This window comes from Phyllobates terribilis, unplaced genomic scaffold (genome assembly GCF_046119375.1).
Source record: "Phyllobates terribilis strain yellow unplaced genomic scaffold, ASM4611937v1 Scaffold_5__5_contigs__length_657084704, whole genome shotgun sequence".
In the NCBI taxonomy this organism is placed as follows: Eukaryota; Metazoa; Chordata; class Amphibia; order Anura; family Dendrobatidae; genus Phyllobates; species Phyllobates terribilis.
The window spans coordinates 10,554,157-10,579,555 of NW_027362765.1; the positions used below are offsets into that span (position 1 = coordinate 10,554,157).

At 45.6% G+C, this 25,399-nt stretch overlaps 1 protein-coding gene across 1 annotated transcript in view; it reads left to right on the plus strand.

Annotated features, from left to right (window-relative positions):
• The window catches only part of LOC141270829 (uncharacterized), a 113,766-nt gene that overhangs the window by 82,853 nt on the left and 5,514 nt on the right, over positions 1-25,399 (plus strand). The window contains exons 3-4 of the mRNA XM_073680930.1: positions 23,968-24,065; positions 24,264-24,354. Of these exons, the coding sequence (XP_073537031.1) occupies positions 23,968-24,065; positions 24,264-24,354 (189 nt within the window). The remainder of the gene's footprint in view (positions 1-23,967; positions 24,066-24,263; positions 24,355-25,399) is intronic.

Genomic DNA, 25,399 nt, shown 5'->3' on the forward strand with positions numbered 1-25,399 from the left:
AACTATGAATTGACACATGTGGAATTATATACTTAATAAAAAAGTGTGAAACAGCTGAAAATATGTCTTATATTCTAGGATCTTTAAAGTAGCCACCTTTTGCTTTGATGACTGCTTTGCACACTCTTGGCATTCTCTTGATGAGCTTCAAGAGGTAGTCACCAGAAAAGGTCTTCCAAAATCTTGAAGGAGCTCCCAGAGATGCTTAGCACTAGTTGGCCCCTTTGCCTTCACTCTGCGGTCCAGCTCACCCCAAACAATCTCGATTGGGTTCAGGTCTGGTGACTGTGGAGGCCAGGTCATCTGGCAAAGCACCCCATCACTCTCCTTCTTGGTCAAATAGCCCTTACACAGCCTGGAGGTGTGTTTGGGGCCATTGTCCTGTTGAAAAATAAATGATGGTCCAACTAAACGCAAACCAGATGGAATAGCATGCCACTGCAAGATGCTGTGGTAGCCATGCTGGTCCAGTATGCCTTCAATTTTGAATAAATCCCCAACAGTGTCACCAGCAAAGCACCCCCACACCATCACACCTCCATGCTTCACGGTGGGAACCAGGCATGTAGAGTCCATCCGTTCACCTTTTCTGCGTCGCACAAAGACACGGTGGTTGGAACAAAAGATCTCAAATTTGGACTCATCAGACCAAAGCACAGATTTCCACTGGTCTAATGTCCATTCCTTCTGTTCTTTAGCCCAAACAAGTCTCTTCTGCTTGTTGCCTATCCTTAGCAGTGGTTTCCTAGCAGCTATTTTACCATGAAGGCCTGCTGCACAAAGTGTCCTCTTAACAGTTGTTGTAGAGATGTGTCTGCTGCTAGAACTCTGTGTGGCATTGACCTGGTCTCTAATCTGAGCTGCTGTTAACCTGCGATTTTTGAGGCTGGTGACTCGGATAAACTTATCCTCAGAAGCAGAGGTGACTCTTGGTCTTCCTTTCCTGGGGCGGTCCTCATGTGAGCCAGTTTCTTTGTAGCGCTTGATGGTTTTTGCAACTGCACTTGGGGACACTTTTAAAGTTTGCCCAATTTTTCGGACTGACTGAACTTCATTTCTTAAAGTAATGATGGCCACTCGTTTTTTTTTACTTAGCTGCTTTTTTCTTGTCATAATACAAATTCTAACAGTCTATTCAGTAGGACTATCAGCTGTGTATCCACCTGACTTCTGCACAACACAACTGAAGGTACCAACCCCATTTATAAGGCAAGAAATCCCACTTATTAAACCTGACAGGGCACACCTGTGAAGTGAAAACCAATTCCGGTGACTACCTTTTAAAGCTCATCAAGAGAATGCCAAGAGTGTGCAAAGCAGTCATCAAAGCAAAAGGTGGCTACTTTGAAGAACCTAGAATATAAGACATATTTTCAGTTGTTTCACACTTTTTTGTTTAATATATAATTCCACATGTGTTAATTCATAGTTTTGATGCCTTCAGTGTGCATGTACAATTTTCAAAGTCATGAAAATACAGAAAAATCTTTAAATGAGAAGGTGTGTCCAAACTTTTGGTCTGTACTGTACACACACACATGCAGGCATATACACACACACAGGCATATACACACACACACACATGCAGGCATATACACACACACACACACATGCAGGCATATACACACACACATGCAGGCATATACACACACACATGCAGGCATATACACGCATGCAGGCATATACACACTCGCATGCAGGCATATACACACACACATGCAGGCATATACACACACACACATGCAGGCATATACATACACACACACATGCAGGCAGGCATATACATACACACACACACATGCAGGCATATACACACACACATGCAGGCATATACACACACACACACACATGCAGGCATATACACACACGCATGCAGGCATATACACACACAAACACATGCAGGCATATATACACACACACACAGCCATATAACTCACCCATAAAAACGTTATTTACTATTTGGTACGGTGCTCTTGACTTGAAATTGAAGCAATGAGAGCTGTAGGACGGCAGCCTTGTTTCCAATTCCAGGCCAGGCCACATTCCACATATCCAGCCCCAGAGCCGGTATAAAAAAGCCCAGAGTCAGAGGAGGAGAGAAGGGGGCGGTGCCACCACCTGGTCGGGAGCCGGTATTACTACAGGGGAGCAGGCCAGAGCAGATATGGAGCCGGGATGGGACCGTATGAGAAGCCTGGGAGCAGGGAGAGCAGAGCGAGACGTCGGGTTCTGTGGCTCCGGCGTATCATAGGACGGCCCCGGAGCAGAGAGAGAGCACTGCAGAGCGCGGCCGCGGCGTATCAGAGGCCAGAAGAGAGCGGCGTCAGTGTCACCTGACACCACACCACATTCTGCCAGCCAGCGGGAAAGCAGAGCGCGGTGCGTGTCACCGCCCAGAAAGAATCCATCCTCTTAGTGTCAGAGACTCACGTGGTAAGCATGCTGCATGCACGTCACTGCAGGCCCGCTGTCACCAATGAATGTGCCGTGCGCGCGGCGCTACATTTGATTCAGCCGCGCTTTTAAAGGGCTCACACTTTTAAAGGGCCCCCGCCACCAATTTTCTCACTCTCATGTCGGGGCCCACCGGGAAATTTCCCGATTTCCCGCCAGGCCAGACCGACCCTGGATTGGACCATTTAAAATGTGACATTTTATTTTCATTTTTTGCTTTTATATCAACATGGAGATATCATTTGTTTTTTATGATACTTTATTATCTTGTGTATGTTGTATTTTGTGTTATATTCTATTGTATATTATTCCTTTGTCGTTTTTTTGTAAAAATTTCCTTATGATGTCATTTCCTTTGAATTCCTTTATATATATGTGAAAGTCTTTTTTGTTATCCACAATTGAAAAAAGCCTGTGAGGGGCTGAAACGTCTTGTTGTAGTTTTCCTACATGTGGAATAAATGAACTGATTGTATACACGTGAGTGCTGGGATTTTCTTCATTTTACTAGATATCGAGGCTTTGTAAAGTAATATACCGCATGAGGATGGTATCAGAGGAGTAAGACATTTCTTGAAATCGAGATCAGTAGAGTGTAGCAGACATAATGACTTCATGGAGGATCTTCTAAAATTCACTCTTACTCATAACTTCTTTCTTTTGACAGGAAGTACTTCCACCAGCTCAGGGGTGCTGCGATGGGGAGCCCCTGTACCCCCTCATATGCTAACCTATTCCTGGGTGGGTGGGAGGAAACCACAATATTCGGGGATGATAAGTGGTGGCAGCCATATATTGGGTCATGGTATAGATGTATTGACAACATTTTTATCATCTGGTCAGGGACGACTGTGTTATCCAAGCATGCTCGGGTGCTAAGAGTATCTTTGGCGTGCTCGAAAAATATGTTTGCTTCGTCGTGGCTGCATATCTTGCAGGTGCTAGACATCTGCAACACACACAGGGATTGCTTGTTTGTTAGGCAATCCCTGCATGTGTTGTAGCTGTCTAACAGCCGCGAGACATGCAGCTGCGGCAACGTGAACATATTTTTCTAGCACGCCGAAGATAGTAAAACCTTTTAACAAAGAGATCATTCCCACTGTAAGACCTCAGGACTTGTATATATGGTCACATGCTCCTAGCCCATAGATTATGTAGGCCAGACCTAGATATATGCCATGATTAGAGCACCCCATTAGTGAGACACATGAACTGTGTACACGCCATTGCCATTCCTTAGGGTTCCAACCTCTGCGGCTAGGCGGTATCAGCTTTATTTAGGTACAGGATAGGGTAAGGTGGTGACTGTATCAATTGTTCAGCACAATCATTGTTTACATCTGTTTATAAACATCCACAACAAGCCATTGAGCTTGTAATTTTGCAAGTTTAAAGTAATATATATATATATATCTCCTATATAATCGGCTTATCCCGTCTGTCTGTCCGTCCAGGAAATCCAGCGTCACTGATTGGTCCCGCCGCGGCTAATCAGCGATGCGGGGTTTCAGAACAAGATGGCGGCCTTTAGCGGCTCATCTGCCGCACGGAGGTCAGCGGCGATGCAGCCGGGAGATGACCGGCGCTAGCCGGTCATCTCCCTGCTGCTTGCAGCGGAAGTACCCGCACAGGCAGCGCCGCTCCCCGGTCCTCACTAACACAGATGGCTGATTGGTCGTGGCCGGTGGCCGCGACCAATCAGCTATATTGGCGCCAAATTTAAAACACCGCTGCTCTGATTTGTCGCGGCTGGCTGGCCACGACCAATCAGCGACTGGCGCAGCCCGGCCGCAAATTGGCGCCGGTTTTGAAACACGCAGGCCACCGTCGAGAGATCAGCGGGGTCTCCTGTTTCGCGTTCCACGGTGAGTGATGGGCTGTGGGCGGGGTTATCCCCCATCCCGTCACACCCGGCATTCACCGCATGCACATTCATTGACAGAGCGCGCGGTGGATGCTGGGTGTGACACGATGGGGGATAACCCCTGCCGGCGTGTGCGCAGGAGATCAGACAGTCTCTGGGGCTGCTTCCTTCCTGTGTGGGTGCCGGCGCTCATCGCGCTGCGGAGGACGGATTCGGCGTCGCCCCAGGCCTACAGCAGCTCAACGTGAGTATGGAAGGCGAGGGCCCAGGGGCGGATGAGCGGTGGGGGGCTGGTGACTGAGGAGCCCATCTCTTCTGCCAGAAGAGATGGGCTCCTCAGTCACCAGCCTGGGGCCAAGGGTCCCAGACAGTTACCTCCTCATCTGTCCTGCTGCCGGCTGGGAGTCCTGTACAGTGCAGCATGTAGTGTGATGTGAATGCCACACTATGGAGATGCTGCTTCTACTACTGCCAAGTGAGGCTCTCACCGCCCCAGTATGGTGCCCTCAGGGAGCTCCCACAGGGCATCACAAGCCTTAGTATGAAGCAATACTAGAAGACAGTATGAAGCAATACCAGAAGTCTTCTAGTATTGCTTCATACTAAGGCCTGTGATGCCCTGTGGGAGCTCCCTGAGGGCACCATACTGGGGCACTGAGAGCCTCACCTCATGGGGCCCCATGATTTCTATGTACGATCCCTGACTGGGCCCCATGATCTTTATGCGCGCCCCTGACTGGGCCCATGATCTCTATGTATGCCGCTGACGGGGCCCCATGATCTCTATGTACGCCTCTGACGGGGCCCCATGATCTTTATGTCCGCCCCTGACTGTGCCCCATGATTTCTATATACACCCCTGACTGGGCCACATGATTTCTATGTACGATCCCTGACGGGGCCCGATGATCTCTATGTACGCCGCTGACTGGGCCCCATGATCTCTATGTACGCCTCTGACGGGGCCCCATGATCTCTATGTACGCCTCTGACGGGGCCCCATGATCTCTATGTATGCCTCTGACGGGGCCCCATGATCTCTATGTACAATCCCTGACTGCGCCCCATGATCTCTATGTATGCCGCTGACTGGGCCCCATGATCTCTATGCACGCCGCTGACTGGGCCCCATGATCTCTATGCACGCCGCTGACTGGGCCCCATGATCTCTATGTACGCCTCTGACGGGGCCCCATGATCTCTATGTACGCCGCTGACTGGGCCCCATGATCTCTATGTACAATCCCTGAATGGGCCCCATGATCTCTATGTATGCCGCTGACTGGGCCCCATGATCTCTATGTACGCCGCTGACTGGGCCCCATGATCTCTTATGTACGCCGGTGACGGGGCCCCATGATCTCTATGTACAACCCTGACCTGATTGGCCCCATGATCTCTATGTACGCCACTGACTGGGCCCCATGATCTCTATGTATGCCGCTGACGGGGCCCCATGATCTCTATGTACGCTACTGACGGGGCCCCATGATCTCTATATACGCCTCTGACGGGGCCCCATGATCTCTATGTACGCTGCTGACGGGGCCCCATGATCTCTATGTACGCCGCTGACGGGGCCCCATGATCTCTATGTACAATCCCTGACTAGGCTCCATGATCTCTATGTACGCCGTTGACTGGGCCCCATGATCTCTATGTACGCCGTTGACTGGGCCCCATGATCTCTATGTACACCCCTGTCCTGATTGGCCCCATGATCTTTATGTCCGCCCCTGACTGTGCCCCATGATTTCTATATACACCCCTGACTGGGCCACATGATTTCTATGTACGATCCCTGACGGGGCCCGATGATCTCTATGTACGCCGCTGACTGGGCCCTTGATCTCTATGTATGCCGCTGACTGGGCCCCATGATCTCTATGTATGCCGCTGACTGGGCCCCATGATCTCTATGTACGCCGCTGACTGGGCCCCATGATCTCTATGTACGCCGCTGACTAGGCCCCATGATCTCTATGTACAATCCCTGAGTGGGCCCCATGATCTCTGATCTCTCATGATTTTTTTTTTTTTTATTAAAGATGGGAGTCCCTAAATGTATTTTGTGTTTTATTTTTCTTAAAAAATTTTTTTTCTCTGTGTTGTGTTTTTTTTCTGTTTACTAGAAATTCATGGTGGCCATGTCTAATTTGGCGTGATGCCATGAATTTCAGGCTTAGTACCAGCTGATAATACAAAGCTGGTACTAACCCCATTATTACCCAGCGTGCCACCCCACACCAGGGCCATTGGAAGAGCTGGATAAAGCGCCTGGAAATGGCGCTACGATGAATGCGCCAATTCCAGGGGTGGCTGCGGGCTGCCGTTTTCAGCGTGGGGGGCCCAGAATGCTTGGGCCTTACCATGCTGAGAATCCCAGCCCCCAGCTGCCTGGTTTTACCTGGCTGGCAATCAAAATATTGCGGGAGCCCACACAATTTTTATTTTTTTTTTAAATTAAAAAGAAAACATTGGGCTTTCCTGACTTTTGATCGCCAGGCAGCTGGAGGTGGCAGCCCGTAGCTGTCTGCTTTATCTGCGCTGAGAATCAAAAATTCTGCGGAGCTCTATGTCATTTTTGTTTTATTATTTATTTATTTTTACACTTCTATATGTGTGACCGTCCCAACAGCTAATCACAGACGCTGACACAGAGAATGGGCGTCTGTGATTGGCTGCTTGAGTAACCTGAAAGCAGCCCATACATAGTACCATACTAGAATGTATGGGCTGATTGTAGATTACTCGAACAGTCAATCACAGACGCCCATCCTGTTTGACAGCATCTGCGATTGGCTGTTGGGTCTGTCACAAATAGTAGTATGAAAAGAAATCATTTTTAAAAACATGACGTAGGCTCTGCAGAATTTTTGATTCTCACCGCAGATAAAGCAGACAGCTACGGCCTGCCACCCCCAGCTGCCTGGCTTTACCTTGGCTGGCGATCAAAAGACAGAGAAGCCGAATACAGTTATATGAAAAAGTTTGGGCACCCCTATTAATCTTAAGCTTATTGTTTTATAATAATACTTATGCACCTGTCAAATTTTGTTTGAATGCAGATTGCACATTTTCTGTTAGTACAATAAACCTCATTTCAAGGCAGAAACATTACTGTGTCCAACAGTTATTACATATATCAAACTGAAATAGCTGTTGCAAAAACACCAATTTTTATAAAACATTAAGCTTAAGATTAATAGGGGTGCACAAACTTTTTCATATAACTGTATTTGTTTTAAACTTATTTAAAATATTTTTTTTTTAGAAAAAGGCGTGTGCTCCTGCCATATGTTGATCGCCAGCCAGATAAAACAAGGCAGCTGGGGGCTGGGATTCTCAGCATGGTAAGACCCAAGTGTTCTTGGCCCCCCACGCTGAAAATTGCAGCCCACAGCCACCCCTGAAAATTTCCAGGCGCTTTACCTGGCTCTTCCAGCGGCCCTGGTGGTGAGTGGCACCCTGGGTAATAATAGGGTTAGTACCAGGCCAGCTTTGTATTATCAGCTGGTACTAAGCCCGAAATTCATGTTGTCACGCCAAATTAGACATGGCCACCATGAATTTCTAGTAAACAGAAAAAAAACACAGACATTTTTTTTAATTAAAAATAAAACACATTTAGGCTATGTTCATATGCGGTGCAAAAAAATCGCTACTGCATGCCGACGTTGCGCTTTTCCCGAGGCCATGTTAACATGTAGCCTATGGGGGAAGCGCGCCGAAAAAAAAGCCAAGAATTGGCATGTCAATTCTTTTTGTGCGGCCGCTTTTGCTGTGAAAGCGCCCGCGCAAAAATACGTGGCAAAACGCGGCGTCTGAACGCTTTTCAGCAAAAGCCATAGCTTTTGCTGGAAGACGTTTCCAGCTTTCTTTGGCACTGCCTTTACGCGAGCGCTCTAAAGCGCCGCATAAAAGCAGGAATATGCGGCTGTTTTGCAGCGTGGGAACGTAGCTGTTATGATCTGCTACAGAGACTAAGGAAAGACAGGAGATCTGTCCCTACAATAGAACTAAACTAGATCCCTACGATGTAACGGAGAACCTGATCCTGCGATCAGACCCGCTAAAGTCCTCGGCTAGTCTGTACGAAGACCTATAGATGTGAGGGAGGAATCCCTACAAGAACTAGGGACTGGGAAAAGTTGGACACCTCCTAGCAGAAATCGTAGCAGTCAAAGACAAACACACAACAAAAAGTAAAGAGGTCAGAAGACCTAGCAAAACTAACAGAGAACGGCAACAGAGCACCAAGCTAGCTCAACAGTAGTAAATACAAATGAAGTCCAGCAATGCCAGGAGGGCGGAGCCGGATTAAATAGGCAAAACTGGTCATGTGACCAGCAAACTAAAAAAAAACTAACAGGAGAGTTGTAACAGTACCCCCTCTTCTAAGAGGATCCTCCGGATCCCCTAGGCCCAGGCTTACCAGGAAACCTCCTGTGAAATGCTCGGACAAGTCTGGAAGCAGAAACATCATCCGCCCTCACCCATGAGTTATCCTCAGGTCCGAAACCCTTCCAAGCGACGAGATACTGCAAACTCCCTCTATACCGTCTAGAATTTAGGATGCGGGAAATTTCATATTCCCCGTCCTCCACCACCGGAGGAACAGTGGCAGAGGCGTCACCATCCGACACATCAGCTTTTTTCAACAGAGAAACATGAAACACCGGATTAATCCTCCAGGACGTAGGAACCTCCAGCCTAACAGCAGATTGGTTAACTATCTGAAGCACCTTAAAGGGCCCTACGAACTTGGGACCCAATTTTTTAGAAGGAATCCTCAATCGCAGATTCTTAGAGGACAACCAAACCATGTCACCAACAGCAAACAAAACCTCTTGCCGTTTCCTATCAAAGTACCTCTTAGATTTTTTGTTAGCCTCCTGAAGATTACCACGCACATCCGTCCAAACTCTCTCCAAATCACCGGAAAAACTCTCCTCCTCAGGCACAGCCGAAACCAATTTGGAGAATGACCCAAAAGACGGATGTCTCCCAGAACAACAAAAAAAAGGCGAACACCCAGCAGAAGAGGATGTATGGTTGTTCAGAGCAAATTCAGCAAGTGGCAGAAACTCAGACCACCCCTCTTGATTGTCTGCCACAAAACAACGCAAGAACTGCTCAACATCCTGGTTCTTCCTTTCTGTCTGGCCATTAGACTCAGGATGATATCCGGATGAAAACGACAAATGGACTCCCAACCTGTCACAAAAGGCACGCCAAAAACGAGCCACGAACTGAGGTCCCCTATCAGAAACAATGTCAGTAGGAACACCATGTAGTCTGACAATCTCCTTGACAAAGGCCTTAGCGAGTGTCTTAGCGCAAGGCAGTTTGATAAAGGGAACCAAGTGACACATCTTGCTAAAACGGTCCACGACCACCCAGATGACCGTGAAACCTTCAGAGGGAGGAAGGTCAGTAATAAAGTCCATAGCCAGATGTGTCCAAGGTGCACTAGGAACCTCCAGAGGGCAAAGCAACCCCGCAGCAGGAGCATGCGAAGACTTGGATCTAGCACACACAGTACATTGGCGCACCCACTTAATGACTTCCTTCTGCCATCCAGGCCACCAAAAACTGCGACCCACAAGTCTCTTGGTCTCAGAAATTCCTGGATGACCTGCCAACCGAGACTCATGACACTCAACAAACAAATCTCTCCTAAAGGTCCTAGGCACAAACAACCTCCCATGGGGAGTGTTAGATGGGGCATTCTCCTGTGCTTTAAGAATCTCATCCTCCAAAACGGAGTCCAAAGCAGCAATCACAACACCTTCTTGTAAAATGGTCTCCTCTTCCTCCTCAACACCGACCATGGGAGAAAAGCTGCGAGACAAAGCATCCGCTTTAACATTCTTGGTACCCGGGATGTAAGTAACGGAAAAATTAAACCGCGAGAAAAAAAGTGCCCACCTAGCCTGACGGGCATTCAAGCGCTTGGCAGCATCAAGATAGATCAGATTTTTATGATCAGTGAAAACCTGAATGGGAAAATCAGCACCTTCCAAGAGGTGACGCCAGTGTTCAAATGCGAGTTTAATCGCCAGCAATTCCCGATTACCAATATCGTAATTAAGTTCAGTCTCGGAAAATTTTTTTGAAAAAAAGGCACAGGGATGTACTCCATCCTTGTTTTCCTGAGACAACACCGCACCAACCCCCACCGAAGAAGCATCAACCTCAACCAAAAACGGCTTAGTCACATCAGGCTGCATAAGGATGGGAGCAGAGGTGAACCTCTCCTTTAAAAACACAAAAGCTTCAATGGCCTCAGAAGTCCACTGAACCGCATTAGCACCTTTCCTGGTGAGATCGGTCAGCGGTTTGACAATAATAGAAAAATTTTTTATGAATTTTCTGTAATAATTGGCGAAACCCAAAAACCTCTGTATCGATTTCAAACCAATAGGCCTAGGCCATTCCTGTACAGCCTGAACCGTCACCGGGTCCATCTCAAAACCTTCACTGGAGATAATGTAGCCCAAAAAACTAATTCTCTGTACAGCGAACTCACATTTCTCCAGCTTAGCAAAAAGCGAATTGTCCATTAATAACTGTAATACCTCACGTACGCTCCGCCAATGAGACTCCAGATCAGGCGAATAAATCAAAATGTCATCCAAATACACAACCACATTTTTGCCAATTAAAGGTCTAAGGATATCATTAATAAGATTCTGAAAAAATGCTGGAGCATTGGTGAGACCAAAAGGCATAACCAGATTCTCAAAATGACCCACAGGAGTGTTAAAAGCAGTCTTCCATTCATCACCCTCCTTCATGCGCAACAAATTGTATGCCCCCCGGAGATCAATTTTAGAGAACCACTTGGCCCCCAGTAACTGGTTAAATAAATCAGGAATCAATGGCAGTGGGTAAGGATTGCGTACAGTAATTTTATTAATCTCACGAAAGTCCAGACAAGGACGTAAACCGCCATCTTTTTTTTTTACAAAAAAAAATCCAACAGCCACAGGAGACTTGGAAGGCCTAATGTGACCAGCGGCCAAGCTTGTCTGTATGTATTCCTCCAAAGCCTTTCTCTCAGGAATAGTAAGATTAAATAAACGACTCTTAGGAAGAGTGGCTCCAGGGACAAATTCAATGGTACAATCATAGTCTCTATGGGGAGGCAAAACCTGCGACTCCTCCTCAGAAAAAACTCTCCAAAAATCCTGAATAGGTACAGGCAATTCCCCTCTATCCACAGCAGCAATGCGCTCGTTACAACACTTGTCATAACACTTAGGGCTCCAGGACTTAATTTCATTGGTAGACCAATCCAGTACAGGATTGTGCAATTTTAACCAGGGTAACCCCAATATTACTGGAGAAGGCAAATTATCCAATACCACCAAATCCAAATTCTCTTGATGAATACCATTAATAGTGAGGGGAAATTCACAGACCTTGTGAGTAACACTCTTCAAGGGAGAGCCATCGACAGAAACCACAGCAATAGGGGATGACAAAGTTTTAGGTTCTAATCTAAGTTTTTCCAAGAATCCCCCATCAATCACATTCAGAGTAGATCCACAATCCACAAATACCCGAAATTCAATTAATTCATCCTGAGCAGCAGTAGTGGCAGATAGGAATACTCCCTTAGAATTTAAACAGGCAATACGGGCATGACTGACCATTTTTTTTTCTTTCTTCATACGAAGCACACAGCTCTTAATCAAATGACCAGAATTTCCGCAATAGAAACACAAGCCTTCAGAAAGTCGGCGGTCTTTTTCCTGAGAGCGGGGTGTCATCGCCCCAATTTCCATTGGCTCACCATTGTCAGCACTGAACCTCTCAGGACTCGAAGCTGACATAGCAGAGGATTTGCTCTCATTAACCCTTGCACGCAGTCTCCTGTCCACCCGTATAGCTAATTGCATTGCCTCCTGCAAGTTTCCAGGTGTGGGATAAGCAATCAGTAAATCCTTAACCCTTTCACCTAGCCCTGCAAGAAACAAGCTTTTCAAAGCAGAATCGTTCCACCCCACCTGGGCAGACCACCGACGGAAGTGAGAACAATATTTTTCCACATTACCTGATCCCTGCCTCAAACGTCTTAATTCAGACTCAGCAGATGAGACACGATCAGGATCATCGTACAATAAACCCAAAGCAGAAAAAAAACTATCCACTGATCTAAAGCACGGATCACTAGGTTGGAGAGAGAAGGCCCATCCCTGAGGATCTTTGCGAAAAAGTGACATTATGAACCCTATGCGCTGTGATTCATCACCAGAGGATCCGGGTCTCAAACGAAAATATAATAGACAAGCATTTTTAAAAGAAAAAAAATCTTGTTGTTTGCCAAAAAATAGATCAGGCAGACGTACCTTTGGTTCCACAAAATGCGCTCCAGAACAGCTACTCACGTGTTGTTGGAGCTTGGCCACCTCCAGAGAGAGTCCCTGCAAGCGTTGAGCCAAATCTTGCACCGAGACCATGATGGAAAACTGGAGGTCTTTCCTTAGAGAATTTTTTTTTTTTTTTTTTATGGCTGGACTTACTGTTATGATCTGCTACAGAGACTAAGGAAAGACAGGAGATCTGTCCCTACAATAGAACTAAACTAGATCCCTACGATGTAACGGGGAACCTGATCCTGCGATCAGACCCGCTAAAGTCCTCGGCTAGTCTGTACGAAGACCTATAGATGTGAGGGAGGAATCCCTACAAGAACTAGGGACTGGGAAAAGTTGGACACCTCCTAGCAGAAATCGTAGCAGTCACAGACAAACACACAACAAAAAGTAAAGAGGTCAGAAGACCTAGCAAAACTAACAGAGAACGGCAACAGAGCACCAAGCTAGCTCAACAGTAGTAAATACAAATGAAGTCCAGCAAAGCCAGGAGGGCAGAGCCAGATTAAATAGGCAAAACTGGTCATGTGACCAGCAAACTAAAAAAAAACTAACAGGAGAGTTGTAACAGTAGCCTAAGGGACTCCAATTTTAATAAAAAAAATCATTGCTCCGACGTAATCCATAGGTCTTCTGTCTTCAGCGCTGCTACATCTTTGCCATCAGACAAATATGTCTGCTGACAGATGAGCAGGCACAGAATGACGCTGGAGCACTGTTACTGTGTAGTGCGGCACTATTTTGCTTTTTTGTCATTTCATGTGACTCGCCCCCTGGGCCGTGGGGCACTCGGATCCGGGCAATAGGGGAACGATGGGCGTAGTAGTGGCAACCCGGTTTCGTGGCTCAGGGTGGTCAGGCCAGTGGTAGTCCGTTATGTGTTATTGATAATGTCCGACTACGCCACCCGTGGATTGCGGTTATTAGGAACCGCCGCTGCATGCAGACCGCTGGGGCTGATGAGGTGTGCAGCTAGGGTAGTGTGACTCCCCACGGGAAGAGTGCGGCCCCAGGGCAGTGTAGTGGATGGTGGGAGTGATGGTAGTGAGAGTCCCAGTGCCGATAGTGCTGGAGGAGCAAGGAGCACACAGACAACAGGTTGCAGTCCAGGGTCTTTACTGAAACAGGTAAACTGACCCATAAACAGTCCCAGCTAGGAGGGGACCTGGATGTCTGAGAGCAACGGGGAAATTGGCCCTGGTCAGGGTGAGGGTGTAGGCCTACCGTGCTTTCTGCGCTCCTTCTGGCTATCTCCTCCTGATAGGGTAACAGCCCACGTTTCCGAGCTTTCCGTGTATTCTCGCCTGTATGGCCTGCGACGTGGGTTCCTTTCTGCTCCCAGCCTTGTATGGCTTTACTGGTCCCTTCGGTTGTGGCAGGGCCTCCAGGCTTCTTAGGCCAAGGAATGTACAGTCCCTTGCGGACTGGTTCTCTGCTAGGGGATGTGGAATCCTTCCAGCCTCAGACACCAAAGTCTGGTAAAGTTAAGTCTTTTCTCTGCCAAGACAGGCTCTCTTCGCCTCTGGCTTGTGGCTCTCCTCCTGCCACACTTCCTCTTAGGTTACAATGCAACTGTCTGTCCCTGCTCTGCTGAGACACGTCTCAGTCCTGAGACAGGTCATCTGGTTCTCTCTAACCCTGCCCCCAGCACCAGCTTTTATAGGGGCAGCCTGCTCCCCCTACTGGCCTGAGACAGGAGGCATTGCATGCTAATGTTCCCCTGACTAGAGAACCTCCCCCTTGCTCTCAGACACAGCTTTAATTACACTTGTGGCATCCAGGCCAGGGTGACACAAATGCAGTGTAGAAGTCTTGGGAAAAGTGTGGATTGTGCTCTGGAAGTGATCAGTTATAGCTAACTATGTTATTTTCTGCAGAGATAAGTCCTGCATAGAAGATGTGATATATCGGTCTGCGACAGATAAAGAACTTGTGAGTATGTGTATTACCTATACACGCTCACTGACACTATATACAGAGCTCCTGTGTATAATATCAATGGTGATCATTGCATTACCTGCACACTGACACTATATACAGAGCTTCTGTGTATAATGTCACTGGTGATGACTGTATAACCTGTACACTATATACAGAGTTCCTGTGAATAATGTCACTGGTGATCACTGTATAACCTGTACACTGACCCAATATACAGAGATTTTTTACATTTTTATTATTTTAGTATTATTTGTCACTATGTGGTGGCATTATGTGCTTTGGTCAAGACATGACGATATTTGTCCCTTGTATGTGGTATTATTCGGTCACTATGTGGTGGTAATATGTGGTCTCATGGTGTGTCAGTATTTATTATACCTTCTATCTGGTAGCATTTGATCACTATGTGTTGGTATTATGTGCTTTGGTCATGGTGTGGCGGTATTTGTGCCTTGTATGTGGCATTATTTGGGCACTATGTGGTGGTAATATGTGATCTGGTCACGGTGTGGTGGTATTTCTGCCTTCTATCTGGTATTATTGGTCTTGGTAGAGTGGATTGTGGTTTGTCATTTGTTTTATCTCCTATCAATAAGGGGAAACCTCTTTATTTCCAATAGATATTAAATACTTGGATGTTTAACCCCTCCCTGCCCTGTGACTATTACACAGCAGCAGAGATGCAGTTACAGAGGTTCACCAGAGAAAGCAAGTTGGCATTTGGTGAGATTTTAACCTCTGTATTTATAAGACAAAACCAGGAGTGGGTGAGAAATGCATAAAACATGACCTCGGATTGCTCCACTCCTGGTTTTGTCTTATATATACTGAGGTAAAAATCTCACCAATACTCAAAGTGCCACAATCTTCTGACAGTGCGGATTCCACCAATAAATAAGTGATCACCTTCCAACCTGTGCATCGCTGATAACTTGTTTTCACCAATAAAAACCCTTTAATGCAAACTACAGTAATTGTACATCGCAGTTCTGGTGAGCACACAGTGATGGGCAGGAGCCGCCAGTATAATGGGTACAAGAGCTAACAGGTATTTGCAACAAGCTGAAGGGTGGGTGGGGTGGGTGGGTGGGTGGGTGGGCCCCTGGAGTCAATTTCCCTGGTGGGCCCGCCCCTGGAGTCAATTTCCCTGGTGGGCCCCTGGAGTCAATTTCCCTGGTGGGCCCCAGACACCCCAGTCCGGCGCTGCGTCACTACATCACACCTGTAGTATGGAGCCTCAGTACTCAAACTGCACAGACCAGAGCAATGCATCTCCGGAAAGGGGTTGGTTGAGTAATGTGTGTGTTTTTTGTTTTTTTAAATATCAGGAATTGTGGGGGCAATCATATTAAGTGAAGGGCTGTGGGGGCCATCATATTGTGTAGTATCTGTGCGGGCATCATACTGTCTGGGAGCCCTCATTCTGAGCTATGTGAGCACACAGGACAACAATTTCCTGGTGATGAGTCAGATCAGGGATAAGTGAGTGAGTTCATTCAGTTCATCTGGTTGCAGACTTGAATTGATATAGTGTTGTGTGCCAGTGGGACATCAGATAGTATGTTCTTAAGGAAAGCAAAGACATAATGGCAGTGGGAATCTGGATTCCAGGCAGGGAGCATAGTGGAGAAAAAGAGCAGGATAAGGTCCTTAGCTCAGGCCAGCAGGCCTACTTAAACTGTACAGAACTTTGCTCTGGGGGGAGGTGGCAGAAGGCCAGGAGGCCTAATTAAAGGGATAAAACTTTGCTAAGGTGAGCAGCAGGATGAGGTCCTTAGCTCAGGCCAAGAAGTCTACCTAAACGGTACAGAACCTTGCACTGGGTGGGCACAAGGCCTAATTAAAGGAAATTAAGTTTAGGAAGGATTCCTTATCTTAGACCAGGGGTGACAAACTGAAATACACAGAGGGCCAAAATTAAAAGCTTGGATATAGTCGAGGGCCAACCTTAATATTTATTAAAAAAAATGTCTACAATTGAGGATGTTTTATCGTTATATATGACAAGGAAACCTTTTTTCATATGGAAACTAACTTAAATGGGTTATCCCACAAACAAAGAACATTTTAATTAATAAATCTAAGAATAAAATAATGTAATATAATATGTAAGAGCAGAAAAAAGCATATGGTCCAATGGCCTAAATTAAATGAGTAATAACAAAGGATAAAAAACCTTGGCTAACACAGATAATAAAGTATGATGTAAACAAAAGTGCCCCCAAACACAGTATAATACCCCATAATGAATTCCTCCACAGTACTCTTCACACACATGGTTTAATGACCCTACTGTACCCCCTTCTTCAATCCCTTCAACAAAGAATGGTGACCCTATCTCAGTATGAATCTCAAACTGTAATCCCCATACAGCCCTCCATACAGTGTAATGGCCAAAAAAGTGCTCCATATAGTATAATGCGCCCCACATAGTCCTCCATGCATTATATAATGTGGCCCTGCATTGCCTTTCATACGGTATAATTGCCCCATATAGTGCTCCATACAGTATAACGGCCACAAAAAGTGCTCTATACAGTATAATGGCTCCACATTATGCTCCATTCATTATAACAGCCACAAAAAATGATACATGCAGTATAATAGCCTCACAAAGTGCTTCATATAGTATAATGGCCACAAAAAGTGCTCTATACAGTGGAAAGGACCCCACATAGTCCTCCATACAGTATAATGCGCCCCACATAGTGGTCATTCATCACCATACCATCTGAGCTGGGTCTGCCAAGTACAACAGCAGCATGTGGTCTGTTTTCTTTTGAGGTTGGGAGCCCAATTACAGCTATTGCTGTGGGTTCTGTGATTTCTATCTACTCCACTGTGTACAAGATGTGTATAGGATAATAGAGTATAATAAAGTTGTTATGGATGTGACTTAACTAACATTGTGCAGTGAGTCTGTTTTCCCCATAGAGACGGATATTTATTGTTGCTAAAACTGTGATCTATTTTTTCACTTTAAACCTTTTTTTAAACAACGCTCATTAGTGCGATCATACAACATACAAGCCTCTGATTGCTCAGATAATGCACTGTACTACTGTAGTGCCGTGTATTATCACTGCTTGTCATGTAATACTAAAGGCCCCATACACATGAGATAAGTGTTGACTGAACGGTCATTTGGCAGATGGCTATCTCTCCTAACTCCCCTATACACACAAATATTCCAGCTTTCCTGTGATCTGTATGAGAGAGTCGCCTCCAGATTCCTCTAGTGGAGGATTATCTACAGGAAAAACAAACGATTAACCTCTGAAATTCTGGTTGCCAGATCCTTCTCTGCCCTGACATCATCTGTCAGGAGGCCCCCAAATATATTTTATAGTTGACCAAACCCCCTGAAATCAGTGCTTTCATGCAACTTTAGTTTAATAGTTTAATGTGTATGGGGGCGTTAAAAGGTAACTTATTGGATGCTGCCTCTGGCCCATCCTAATAGACTTTCATACATTGCAGGCCCAGACACCATTATTAGACATTTAAGTATCATAGTAACTAGGTAACTAGGCAGCCCTATACTATTGAGTACTTGGGGGAGGAGGGGCATTGAACGAAACTCTGTCACACCTTCTTAGATGCCATATTTGCTTTTTTGACAGCAGCAAGTGATTAAACTGACAGATTTTTTGTTGCAGCTGCACCTGTGAGATCACTATGGTACATCTGTTCTGGTGCTCAAAAGAGTGTTTTATTTTGTTTTGTTTTTTTTTAAACAAATTAACGTTTAAAAAAATAACAAAATATGTCTTATGCTTTTTGCATGTTTTTTTCTTTTTACAAGAATTGTTGGTGCCAATTTTCTTTTGAAACATTTTAATATCTGCTTTTTTTCTTGTTATATTGGAAAGCCTAAGGTCAAAAATAAACCCCGTGTACATGGAGACCTTGGTAGCGAATAATTTCTGTTTGTGGTGTTTGTGCAGACAAAAAAGCTTTTATAAAAGCCTCAAACTTTGTGTGAATCAGATATTAGATCTAACGTGATAGAAGAATATAGTCCGGGGAAGACGGGAAACATTCACAAACAAACAGTGATGTAGTCCGTGACAGACTCTGGCCAAATATGTTTCTAGAACAGTAGTAGAAGATTAAGATATCGTCCTCATTATGAAGTAGTTATTTCTCATGTCACATGTAGTGAATATCTCCTGCAGTATTGCTAATGCCGAGTGCAGTGTCGGTAAATGAGACGAGAATTAGCGTCATGGAAGGCGAGTCTATGAGAAAGGTATTCAGCTGCAGACTCCGAGGAAGAAAGAATAAAACTAAACACTGTAAAATAATAAATCTCCTCATATGTTTCCCCTTATTATCTCCAGTAATTGTATTATTACACAGGATTTTTATGATGTTACATCGGCTCATCATCTTCTCATTCAGATCCCTACAATATCAGATCCTCTCAGTGAAGATCTTCTATATAAGAAAATTTTCCTTATTGATCCATAAATGATGGATCTGGACAGAGACAAGATGGCGGAGAAGATATTACACCTCACCCTAGAGATCCTCTTCCGGCTTACTGGAGAGGTGAGAGATTCTGATGATGTCACATTACATCATTCTTATCTATGGAAATAACAGATGGACAGAACTGGAGAGGTGAGGACTCTGGAAATGTCTGGAGTGAGATTTATTAATGTGTCTCTCCATAACCAGGATTACACAGTAGTGAAGAAGACCTCTAGTGAGCGCCATCAGGCCCATGTGTCTGAGGGATGGGGAAGAACCCTGAGCCCAATCACAGGACCTCCATCTCTTCCACTGATGCATGAAGACATCAGTGACCAGAAGATCCTTGAACTCACCTACAAGATGATTGAGCTGCTTACTGGACAGGTGACACTGCTTGGAATGCTGGGACATTATACAGTAACGCTATGAAGGGATCGGGGGGATGACGGTATCATTGTATGTGTCAGGTTCCTATTGTTAGAACCTTGCTCTTAGGTCTTTTTCCTTTGCTGGTCACATGACCTTGTTGGCCTATTTAATCCTGCTCCGCCCTTCTGGCTTTGCTGGACTTCATTGTATATCTACTTTCTAGCTAGCCTGTGCTCTGTGTCTTGCTCTGTTAGTTTGCTTGGTCTACTGACCTCTATGTTCTATATATTTTGTTTGTTCGTCTGTCTGCTACTATTTCTGTTAGGAGGTGTCCCATATTCCTCCCAGTCCTTAGTACTTGTAGGGATTCCTTCCCCACATCTATAGGTCTCCGTACAGACTAGCTTAGGACTTTAGCAGGTCTGATCGCAGGATCAGGTCCCCTGTTACATCGTAGGGATTAAGCTGAGTTCTATCGTAGGGACAGTTCTCCTCTCTTTCCTTAGCTCTGGTAGCAGAACATAACAGTAAGTCCAGCCAGCAAATTCTCTAAGGAAAGATTTTTCTGTTCCATCATGGTGTCGGTTCAGGATTTGGTTCATCGCCTGCAGGGACTCTCTCTGGAGGTGGCCGAGCTCCGTCAGCACGTGAGTAACTGTCCTGGAGCACATTTCTTGGAGCCTAAGGTATGTTTGCCGGATTTATTTTTTGGTGAACACCGAGAATTTTTTTCATTTAAAAATGCTTGCTTATTGTATTTTCGTTTGAGACCTAAGTCCTCTGGGGATGAATCCCAGCGCGTAGGGTTCATAATGTCACTTTTGCGCAAAGAGCCTCAGGAGTGGGCCTTTTCTTTGCAACCTAGTGATTCATGCTTCAGATCAGTGGATAGTTTTTTTTCTGCTTTGGGACTATTATATGATGATCCTGACCGTGTCGCATCAGCTGAGACTGAGTTGAGACGTTTAAAACAAGGATCAGGTAATGTGGAAAAATATTGTACACATTTCCGTCGTTGGTCTACTCAAACAGGGTGGAACGATTCTGCTCTGAAAAGTCTATTTCTTGCTGGGCTCAGTGAAAGGGTTAAAGACCTGCTAATTGCTTATCCTACACCTGAAGATTTGCAACAGGCTATGCAATTAGCTATACGGGTGGATAGAAGACTGCGTGCAAGGGTTAATGAGAGCAAATCCTCTGCTATGTCAGTTTCTGGTTATGAGAATGTGTGTACTAACAGTGGTGAACCGATGGAGGTTGGATTTTTTTTTGTAAAAAAAAAAGGACGGCGGTTTACGTCCTTGTCTGGATTTTCGTGAGATTAACAAAATTACGGTACGCAATCCTTACCCACTGCCATTGATTCCTGATCTGTTTAACCAGTTATTGGGGGCCAAGTGGTTCTCTAAAATTGACCTTAAGGGGGCATACAATCTGTTGCGCATGAAGGAGGGTGATGAATGGAAGACTGCTTTTAACACTCCTGTGGGTCATTTTGAGAATCTGGTTATGCCTTTTGGTCTTACTAATGCTCCTGCATTTTTTCAGAATCTGATTAATGACATCCTTAGACCTTTGATCGGTAAAAATGTGGTTGTGTATTTGGATGACATTTTGATTTATTCGCCAGATCTGGAGTCTCATTGGCGGAGCGTGCGTGAGGTATTACAGTTATTAATGGACAATTCGCTTTTTGCTAAGCTGGAGAAATGTGAGTTCGCTGTACAGAGAATTAGTTTTTTGGGCTACATTATCTCCAGCAAAGGTTTTGAGATGGATCCGGTTAAGGTTCAGGCTGTGCAGGAATGGCCTAGGCCTATTGGTTTGAAATCGATACAGAGGTTTTTGGGTTTCGCCAATTACTACAGAAAATTCATAAAAAAATTTTCTAGTATTGTCAAACCTCTGACTGATCTCACCAGGAAAGGTGCTGATGCGTTTCAGTGGTCTTCTGAGGCCATTGAAGCTTTTGTGTATCTCAAGGAGAGGTTCACCTCTGCTCCCATCCTTATGCAGCCTGATGTTACTAGGCCGTTTTTGGTTGAGGTTGATGCTTCCTCTGTGGGGGTTGGCGCAGTATTGTCTCAGGATAACGGGGATGGATTACATCCCTGTGCCTTTTTTTCAAAAAAAATTTCGGAGACTGAACTGAATTACGATATTAGTAATCGGGAATTATTGGCTATTAAACTCGCATTTGAACACTGGCGCCACTTCTTGGAAGGTGCGGAATTTCCCGTTCAGGTTCTTACGGATCATAAAAATCTGATATATCTTGATGCTGCCAAGCGCCCGTCAGGCTAGGTGGGCACTGTTTTTCTCGCGGTTTAATTTCTCCGTTACTTACATCCCTGGTACTAAGAATGTTAAGGCGGATGCCTTGTCTCGCAGTTTTTCTCCCATAGTCGGTGCTGAGAAAGAGGAGAACATTTTACAAGAAGGTGTTGTGATAGCTGCTTTGGACTCCATTTTGGAAAATGAGATTCTTAAAGCACAGGAGAATGCCCCATCTAACACTCCCCATGGGAGGTTGTTTGTGCCTGGGACCTTTAGGAGAGATTTGTTTGTTGAGTGTCACGAATCTCGGTTGGCAGGTCATCCCGGAATCTCTGAGACCAAGAGACTGGTGGGTCGCAGTTTTTGGTGGCCTGGATGGCAGAAGGAAGTCATTAAGTGGGTGCGTCAATGTACTATATGTGCTAGATCTAAGTCCTCACATACTCCTGCTGCGGGGTTGCTTTGTCCTTTGGAGGTTCCCAGTGCTCCTTGGACACATTTGGCTATGGACTTTATAACTGACCTTCCCCCCTCTGAGGGTTTCACGGTCATCTGGGTGGTTGTGGACCGTTTTAGCAAGATGTGTCACTTGGTTCCTTTCGTCAAACTGCCCTGCGCTAAAACTCTCGCTAAGGCCTTTGTCAAGGAAATTGTCAGACTTCATGGCGTTCCTACTGACATTGTTTCTGATAGGGGTCCTCAGTTCGTGGCTCGTTTTTGGCGTGCCTTTTGTGATAGGTTGGGAATTCATTTGTCGTTCTTGTCCGGATATCATCCTGAATCTAATGGCCAGACAGAAAGGAAAAACCAGGATGTTGAGCAGTTCTTGCGTTGTTTTGTGGCAGACAATCAAGAGGGGTGGTCTGAGTTTCTGCCACTTGCTGAATTTGCTCTGAACAATCATACATCTTCTTCTGCTGGTTGTTCGCCTTTTTTTTGTTGTTCTGGGAGACATCCGTCGTTTGGGTCGTTCTCCAAGTTGGGATCTGCCGTACCTGAGGAGGAGAATTTTTCCGGTGATTTGGAGAGAGTTTGGACGGATGTGCGTGGTAATCTTCAGGAGGCCAACAGAAAATCTAAAGACTACTTTGATAGGAAACGACAGGAGGTTTTGTTCACTGTTGGTGACATGGTTTGGTTGTCTTCTAGGAATCTGCGGTTGAGGATTCCTTCAAAGAAATTGGGTCCCAAGTTTGTAGGGCCCTTTAAGGTGCTTCAGGTTGTCAACCAATCTGCTGTTAGGTTGGAGGTTCCTACCTCCTGGAGAATTAATCCGGTATTTCATGTCTCTCTGTTGAAAAAAGCTGTTGTATCGGATTGTGACGCCTCTGCCTCTGTTCCTCCGGTGGTGGAGGACGGGGAATATGAAATTTCTCGCATCCTTAACTCTAGACGGTATAGAGGTAGTTTGCAGTATCTTGTGGCCTGGAAAGGTTTCGGTCCCGAGGATAACTCTTGGGTGAGGTCGGATGATGTTTCCGCGTCCAGACTTATCAGAGCGTTTCACAGGAGATTTCCTGATAAGCCTGGTCCTAGGGGATCCGGAGGATCCTCTTAGAAGGGGGGGTACTGTTAGAACCTTGCTCTTAGGTCTTTTTTCCTTTGCTGGTCACATGACCTTGTTGGCCTATTTAATCCTGCTCCGCCCTTCTGGCTTTGCTGGACTTCATTGTATATCTACTTTCTAGCTAGCCTGTGCTCTGTGTCTTGCTCTGTTAGTTTGCTTGGTCTACTGACCTCTATGTTCTATATATTTTGTTTGTTCGTCTGTCTGCTACTATTTCTGTTAGGAGGTGTCCCATATTCCTCCCAGTCCTTAGTACTTGTAGGGATTCCTTCCCCACATCTATAGGTCTCCGTATAGACTAGCTTAGGACTTTAGCAGGTCTGATCGCAGGATCAGGTCCCCTGTTACATCGTAGGGATTAAGCTGAGTTCTATCGTAGGGACAGTTCTCCTCTCTTTCCTTAGCTCTGGTAGCAGAACATAACACCTATAAGATGTCAGGATGTCGCCGTCTATTTCTCCATGGAGGAGTGGGAGTATTTAGAAGGACACAAAGATCTGTACAAGGACGTCATGATGGAGGTTCCCCAGCCCCTCACATCTCCAGGTAATAGACAGGACTAAATAAACACGGCCTATAATTATCTGTATGTAAAGAATGAATTCAGTCCCTGTATGTGTTTCCTCCAGATCTATCCAGTAAGAGGACAACACCAGAGAGATGTCCCCGTCCTCTTCTTCCACAGGACTGTAAACAAGAAGACCCCAATGTTCCTCAGGATCATCAGGTAGATGGAGATAAGGTGTCATGAGATCTCCCCTATGATGTGTAGACGACTGTGAAGGTCTTGTGTTCAGTCTTGTTTTATCCACCAGTATTATATGTTTTATACTTGTGTAATGAGATTGGTGGAGATGGCAGGATTAGAGCCGATCATAGATGGGACTTCTCCATCTGTCTGTGACTTTTACAATATTTGTTTCAGGGTGAAGATCTGACCCATATTAATACTACAGAGACATATGTGAGGGGTGATGAGTGGTGTAAAGAGGAGATTCCTACACATGACTACCCAGGTGAGTAGTATCCACTAAATGCAGAGAAGTCACAGATTCTTCTTCGTCACCGGCTGTGGCTCTTTTTTCGGTAGTGTAGTCCAGCCATATCACAATCATGTGATCACCATTTTGCTTCTAGACCACAACATTCTTCTCCACCCAAAACTGTTCAGATGAATTTGGGCATTAAAAAACCTTTTCTAGAGAACTTGCAACCTGGGGATCCACCTACCCCCTAGTATTAGAAGACACTGACCCTTACCTGCCCAGATCTGTAAATTACAAAGCTAAATTACAGTATACGTAGAATGTGCTGACAAGTTAAAAAATTACTTGAAGAAAAACATTATGATGGGACTGTAAGAGAAAGCGGAGGGTAATGATGCTGTTGGCTTCCTAGATCCCTGATATCTTATTGGATGAGTCTACCTGGCGCTCGAGTCCGGCACATCGCTGATCGGGTTGACAGATTACTGGTAGGGGCTGGTGAGGACCCAGCTGTCATGGTGCACATTGGCACAAATGACAAAGTTAGAGGTAGGTGGAAGGTCCTTAAAGATGATTTCAGGGAATTAGGCTGCAAGCTAAAAGCAAAGACCTCCAAGGTGGTATTGTCTGAAATACTACCGGTACCACGTGCCACGTCAGAGAGGCAACGGGAGATTAGGGAGATAAATAAGTGGCTCAAGAACTGGTGTAGGAAGGAGGGATTTGGGTTCCTGGAGAACTGGGCCGACTTCTCAGTTGGCTACAGACTCTACGCTAGGGACCGGCTGTACCTTAATGGGGAGGGTGCAGCTGTGCTGGGGGAGAAAATGGCTAGAAGGTTGGAGGAGTGTTTAAACTAGGGATTGGGGGGGAGGGTATTCATTTTATAGGTGGGGAAGATAGTGCAGATAGTGACCTGGGCACAAATAAAGAGATTGGGGGTGGGGTTAGAACAGTCAATAAAGTAAGAAGGAATAGAGGTACAGAGAGATACATAAAATGCATGTACACTAATGCCAGAAGCCTCACCAACAAAATGGAGGAATTAGAATTAATTTTGTTGCAAAATAATTAT